Source organism: Lutra lutra, chromosome 3 (genome assembly GCF_902655055.1).
Source record: "Lutra lutra chromosome 3, mLutLut1.2, whole genome shotgun sequence".
Lineage (NCBI taxonomy): Eukaryota > Metazoa > Chordata > Mammalia > Carnivora > Mustelidae > Lutra > Lutra lutra.
The window spans coordinates 53649249-53656739 of record NC_062280.1 but is presented as its reverse complement, the minus strand read 5'-3'; the positions used below and the strand labels follow the sequence as shown (position 1 = coordinate 53656739).

The 7491-nt window shown below is 42.5% G+C and overlaps 1 protein-coding gene across 1 annotated transcript; it reads left to right on the top strand.

Annotated features, from left to right (window-relative positions):
• Window positions 1–853: 853 nt before the first annotated feature.
• LOC125095536 (mRNA (2'-O-methyladenosine-N(6)-)-methyltransferase-like) lies at window positions 854–7252 on the top strand. The gene is given in 4 exon segments (XM_047722018.1): window positions 854–1226; window positions 5438–5613; window positions 5616–6599; window positions 6601–7252. Coding segments are annotated over 4 exon segments (1884 nt in total). The 3' UTR covers window positions 6952–7252.
• The last annotated feature ends 239 nt before the right edge of the window (window positions 7253–7491 follow it).

The following is a 7491-nucleotide window of genomic DNA, read 5'->3' as shown; positions in this document are numbered from 1 at the left end:
ACAGATCAATCAAAGAAGAAGTGGAAACCAGAAATAATTGGTTTATAAAAAAATGTCTTAAAGCATGAAAGTACATACAATCATTTCTGGTAAACAAATCTGGCTGAAGAAGCAGCTTTGATTCCCCTCTCTTTATCTTTTGTGTATCCACTTTAGAGGTTTGCTTTGCAGTTTTTATGAGGCTTGCATAAAACATCTTATAGATATAACTGTCTATTTTAAGCACAACCAGGCCGTGGGCTGACAACCTCTTTTACTTTCACAATGGCATTCTCCTCCAGGCCCACAGATTCGGGCCAGCTCTCTGCATATGCTCACTAGCTGTCTGCAAATCTTGTTCTTGCCACCCCTGGGAGTGCGCACAGAGAATTGCTCATAGGGTGGGGGCAGGGGGAGTAAGTGCATGGAGTGCTGGGGGTGCCTATGGGCCATCTGGGGGGATCCACAGTGGATCGTGGACAGGCCCTTCAGGGGGGCCCTTGATGCAGTTAGTTGAATCTGCTTTTCTTTGATACGATCTGCTCTGAGCTTTGGCTGCTGTGCTCATGAATCAGTATTCTGGATGAGGTGAAAGCAAACTGGGTCTGTTTGGCAGTGTCACACACTGCAGTGAAACAACACGTTCTCACACACTCATTCACATGCTCTCACTTTCCCCTCCAGGAGAAGTCATCGGCTGAGAAGGGCTACCTGGCAGCGAGCTGTGCCACCTTGGGGGTATGATAATGCAGGTAAAGTCACGCAGTTTCTCTTACCATCTCCAATGGGTCTAATCTTGATTTTTTTTTTTGTCCAACAGTCTGGTAGGGCTTCTTCCTTGGAATCCTGGACTTCCATAAGTGCTCTCCCATTCATGGGTGATTGTCTAAGTCAGCGTTCTCCAGGAGCACCCGCACTTCGGTCAAGTGGGGCTGGAGCTAGTTCATGGGCACTTCAGGGTTTAGAGCCCATGACCAAGATCTGCATCCCCATACCCACCCACCAGTGGGTACAAGTCTCTTGGGTCCCTTTGTGTACAGTGCTGATGATGACACAATCAAATCCAAACACAGCTCCAGTGACATTCTCTGGTTATGGAGTTGTTTCTGCATCTGTCGCTGGGACTTCAGTGGGTGAATCGGCTACCAGAGTTAAGGCCTATCTTCTCAAAATGGCCCTCCTCATCTCTGGGTGGCCCTACAGTTTCATAATCCCTTACGTGGATCCCATAGCAGCCACAAAGGCACGTTTGTCTGTGCATGATGCCAGACTGTTGTTTGGGGGGTTGGGGGGCATGAACCCTTGTCCATATGCTTTATTTGGGCCAAGTCTTCTTGACGTCATTCCAGCTCTTCTCTTGTTGTTGGTATTCATACAGATTTATGTGTCAAACATGCCTCATAGTGTCATTTTATCTTTGTTCTGACTTGCTTCTGATGTCTGTCGGGGACATATTCCATGCAACACAGAGCAGCCTGCATTTGCACTTGGAACCCAAGTGGGGGTGTCTGCTGCTCTCTGTGTAATATTTTGGGTTTCCCCTTCTTCCACAGCCTCATTAACAGTGCAACATCTTGGAGGGAAGTTAGACTGAGGTGTCTCTATTTGAATGGGATTCTCCAGATCTCCAGACCTTTAATCAGTTCTGGATTACACAGTGTTTTCCCATTAAACAGACGGTACTGCCAGAGTTGCAATGAGTTAATCCTTCAATTAATGCAGTCAGCGTGGCTTAATTTGAAATAAAAATGATGTTAATAAGCTTAACTTTCTAGATACCCAGCTTCATTTAAAGCAAACCCTCTGGGAATGTATATTAGATTGCATTTAGCAGAGTATAAATTTGAAAAGATGTAACTTTATTAAAAAAATTATAAATATTTAGTGTTATGAGTGCATTTATTATGAATATAGTAGTTTACTTACCAAATAAACCAGTATTACTTATGAATAGAACTGAATTGCCAAGTGGACAACTCAAGGACCAATAATAATACACTTTATACATTTTGATTAAATCTGAATAATTATGCAGTCTAATTTGTCTTAAAAATTAAAATGCAGGTTATATAAGGAAGACTTTCTTTTCTTTGCTTTTCCTTTCTTTTCTTTTTTAAAAGATGTTATTTACCTGAGAGAGACAGAAAGAGAGGGAGCACAAGTCAGGGAGAAGGGACAGTGAGAAGGAGAAACAGGTTCCCTGCTCAGCATAGACTGGGGCTCCATCCCAGGACCCTGGGATCATGACTTGAGCTGAAGGCAAAAGCTTAATCAACTGAGCCACCCAGGTGCCCCAGGAAAATTTTCAATCTATTCTTAAATTGTTGTCAAATGCTTGCTGTGAGCTTCTGATATAGAAATAAACACAGTCATAAATACGTGTTGTTGACTCAGGAAGTACATGCCATTAACATGGATATTAAATTGATTGTGTCAAGTTTTTTTTTAATAGCTTGATTAAAAATACAAGCTGTGTCTCTAAAAAACATAAAGGCCCACATTTTGCTTATTTTTTTTACATTCATCAACTGTCTACAGTTTCTACAGACTTAGTTCCTACAATCTTGTTGAGGTACTACTTGTATGCACAGACTACCTCATATCATCATATGGAAGTCTTCAGAATATCAGTGACAGCTTGCATGTAATCTCAGTACAGAGAAGTTTGTTTAACTAGAAGGAGTCATTACTGCGATTTAAGTTATCTCTTGACTAATCTATTTTGGGGAAAATATTATTGATATTTGAGAAAACATATCCCTAGCCAAAAGAAATTGAAGCTACAATGTAGATATTGCCATTTTGATAAGCATTATAGCAACTGTTTTAGAGTACCAAATGCCCACTCCTACCATGGGGAACCACATACCTATCATAATTTTGTACTTCTGCAAACTCATGGATAAAACTGTGACACAGAGTTATGAGATTTTAATAGGGTATTTCAAGAGAATCTCTTGAGCACCAGACTACTTTTTTTCACAGTATGAGGTATCTCTATGAAGTACAACATTTTTACTCCTTCTCGTTTCACTCTTTTTTATTTTGTGAGAATGAAGCTAGAAACATGGCATATTCTTCCTCAACCTTAGGTATCAAGCAATTGTATTATAACTAATCCAGCATAAGTGGTTAGAGTCAAATAACAGAATTTTAACCTGCCAAGGAAAGACTCAATCAGTCAGATGCATTCATTAAAATATTAAGATAATAAAACTAAAACCATAAGTAATAATAATGATGATAAAACAATTAATGTTTATATCTAAAAATAACTCTGAAAGTAATATAGATTCCAATTTTACAGGTGAGGAAATTAAGAAATAGTAGTGTTAGAGGTCTGGTCCAGGTGTCAAACCCTAATTCCATAGGTCCAAACAAATTTTATCTGGTTCTAAAATTTTCTCTTTCTAATAATGTAATATGGGCTCTCTAAAGGAAAATGAAAACCTGGTCAGTGTTGCATTCTATTGACTTTATCTTCTTTGTGTTAATAGACAATGTGGAGATTAAATTCTTTTTTTCTCTTATTCAATGAAAAAAATAAAATTAAATGTAAAATAATAATTTGATTCTTTTAAGATTCAATAAGCCAGAAATTTCTCATTTTCCTTTATCTTAAATTTATAGAATTCACATAAAATTCAGCCTTCAAAGTGTAAAATTCAGTGATTTTTAGTATATTTGCAAAATTGTGCAACTATCATCATATGTAATTACAGAATATTTTCATCAGTCCAAAGAGAATCTTGTGCCTTTTAGCAGTCAGTACAAATTCTACCTTTTCCCATTCCTTGACTACCAGTTACCTACTCTCTGTCTTTATGAATTTGCTTATTCTGAACATTTAATAAATAGAATCATATAATATATGGTCTTTTTGTCTGGCTTCTTTCAACAAGCATTAAGTTTCCAAGGTTCATTCATGTTCTACCATGTGTTAGTAATCCATTCCTTTTTTTAGCTAAATAATATCCCATTGTATGAATATGCTACCTCTTGTTTTCCCATTCATCAGTTGAAGGACATTCGGGTTCTTCCCACTTTTTGGCTCATGTGAATAATAGTGTTATGAATATTGAAATGTATATATGTATGTATATATATTTTTTAAATTTTTTTCTGTGTGTACTTATGTTCTCAATTCTCTTAGGTATATCCCTAGGGAGTGGATTTGGCTAAATTACATGGCAATTCTATGTTTAGTTTATTAAGAAACAACTAAACTGTATTTTTTTCTATTTTTTTTCTTTTTCTTCGTTTTGCTTTTGGTATCATATTTAAGAAACTATTGCCTATAAGCAATACCATGGAATGGCTGTAACCTGGATGCCTAAATTAATAAATTATGTTAAATGTCTTAAAAAGAATGTATTAAAAGGTAAATGTTTAATTAATTAATTTAGAAACCACTTGTTCTTTCTGAGAAATAAAATAGAAAAACACAAAATCAAAATGGCTTGCTATCTTAAGTATATTTAAATTGATCTTAGAAAAGTTTTTCCTACATGGGTGCTTAAATCCAATATTTAATTTTAAAGACATAAATAGAACGAAATCTACAAATGGTACTAGAATTATAACTTACTTGGTTTAGCTAAATGCTAAATCAGGCTCAAGACCCAATTGTTCTGTTACGTCTCCCAAAATACTGATACACCATATTATGATTCAGGTTTCTTGGTAATATTGTCAGGAGAGATTGTAGTTTGATATATCTTCATTGTTTAAATTAAATGTTCGGAGCTCTATCTGTACCAGCCTTGCTTAAACCATTATAACTAAATACACAAGCAAAAGGATTTTCATTGTTCTCAAGCATGTTTCTGTAAAATAAAGCACTTAAGAGTTTTATATTGACCAGGACATTTAAAGAAAATGATTGCTCTGTGATTTCTCATTTCTACTCATTGAATGAATAGGCCTTTCTTTCAAACATAAAAATGGCAGATTGCAGCTCCCCAGCATCTCTATTTGGAATCCTAACTATTCTAAAAATGAACTCTGCTGATCGCTTCTATGTAAATTTCCAACATTTGCTATTCTATTTTAATAGCGGAATGCATTGGAGGACAAGGAAATCACATCATCGGTGTAGGTAAGGAATTTGTTTGGCGAAGGAAGAGGCCGAAGATTGTCCTCTTTCTGTAACAAGTGCACAAAGGGAGCGGCAGTGTGTAACCAGTGAGATAAAACCACTTACTGATATACGCAGCTGAATTACATTTGATTATGGGCTTTTTATTTTAATTTTCAACAAATTGTGCATCACAATATCACTCTTAAGTCCAAAGTGGGACGATTACAGGCTTCTGGCTTGCATGAAACACCCAGGGTCACCAGGATGCCACGGTAGGTGGCTGCCAGGCCAGTCTGCACTAGTGTGTTGAGCTCCCGGCTGGCCCCGGTGGAAAACCTGCTCACCTGAAGGGCTGCAAAAATCAGCCTTTAAATTCAGGAAGAATTCGCTCCCAGCTCATCCTCAAGCTTCGGCAGCACTACCCGGAGCTGTGCCAGCAGCGAGAGGGCATTGAGCCCCCACGAGAATCTTTCAACCGCTGGATGCTGGAGCGCAAGGTCGTGGATAAAGGCTCTGACCCCCTGTTGCCGAGCAACTGTGAACCGGTCGTGTCACCCCCCCCTTGTTTCGTGAAATTATGAATGACATTCCCATCAGGTTATCCCGAATCAGGTTCCGGGAGGAAGCCAAGCGCCTGCTCTTTAAATACGCAGAAGCTGCAAGGCGGCTCATTGAATCCAGGAGTGCGTCCCCCGACAGCAGGAAGGTAGTCAAATGGAACGTGGAGGACACCTTCAGCTGGCTGCGGAAGGACCACTCTGCCTCCAAAGAGGACTACATGGACCGCCTGGAGCACCTGCGGAGGCAATGTGGCCCCCACGTGTCAGCTGCAGCAAAGGACGCCGTGGAGGGAATCTGTAGTAAGATCTACCACATCTCCCTGGAGTATGTCAAACGGATCCGTGAGAAGCACCTTGCCATCCTCAAGGAAAACAACATCCCAGAGGAGGTGGAGGCCCCAGAAGTGGAGCCCCGCCTGGTGTACTGTTACCCAGTACGGTTGGCCGTGTCTGCACCCCCCATGCCCAATGTGGAGATGCATATGGAGAATAATGTGGTCTGCATCCGGTATAAGGGAGAGATGGTCAAGGTCAGCCGCAACTACTTTAGCAAGCTGTGGCTGCTTTACTGCTACAGCTGCATTGACGACTCTGCCTTTGAGAGGTTCCTGCCCCGAGTCTGGTGTCTCCTCCGACGGTACCAGATGATGTTTGGCGTCGGCCTCTACGAGGGGACAGGCCTGCAGGGATCGCTGCCCGTGCACGTCTTTGAGGCCCTCCACCGACTCTTCGGCGTCAGCTTTGAGTGCTTCGCCTCGCCCCTCAACTGCTACTTCCGCCAGTACTGCTCTGCCTTCCCGGACACAGATGGCTACTTTGGCTCCCGCAGGCCCTGCCAGGACTTCTCCCCGCTGAGTGGTTCCTTTGAGGCCAACCCTCCGTTCTGCGAGGAGCTCATGGATGCCATGGTCTCTCACTTCGAGAAACTGCTCGAGAGCTCACCAGAGCCCCTGTCCTTCATCGTGTTCATCCCCGAGTGGCGAGTGGCGCGAACCCCCCACGCCGGCGCTCACCCGCATGGAGCAGAGCCTCTTCAAACGCCACCAGCTGGTCCTGCCTGCCTTCGAGCACGAGTACCGCAGGGGCTCCCAGCACGTCTGCAAGAAGGAAGAAATGCACTACAAGGCTGTCCACAACACGGCCGTGCTCTTCCTACAGAATGACCCTGGCTTTGCCAAGTGGGGGCCGACGCCGGAGCGGCTGCAGGAGCTGAGCTCCGCCTACCGGCAGTCAGGCCGCAGCCATGGCTCTGGCTCCTCTTCTTCCTCGGAGAACAAGGACCGGGACTCGAGTCACCAACAGGGCCCTAGCCGCGAGCCTCACCCCACTTAACACATCCTGCGGGGAGGAGGAGCCCCAGGGTGCTGGTATGGACTGCTGGGACTCGGGCCTCTTGGGGCTGAGCAGACCCTAGGACCCTCCCCCTGAGGTGGCAGCGGGACTCAGGCTGCCAGTGTCATAGGAAGATTATGGCTCTGCCAGGGCTCCCCCTCCCTGCCCGAACCCCCAACTCCTCACCTCAAACTCACTCCGACTCCTGTGTAAATAGGTCCCATCCCTTCCTTTCCTCCCCCCAATCCCAACCATCTTATCGCCATCTTGTTTCATTTGTAAAAGGAAATACAGAAACCCCTGTAAAAAAAAAAAATCAGGAAGAGTGAGATAATGTGTTTTCTTGTTCAGTGCTGAGTTATGTTTATTCACTGTTTCTCCCTAAAAGTCAATCCTTTGCCACTGTTGATAAACCTAGCGCTGAAAAGCTAGCTGAGTTGCAAAGAGGGTGTTCCTTTTTTTCTTTTTATGTCAGGAAAGAATATTCACCCTAAGCTATAGTGGCCGTGTGACCTTCATATCCGCTGCATTGCAACAGGA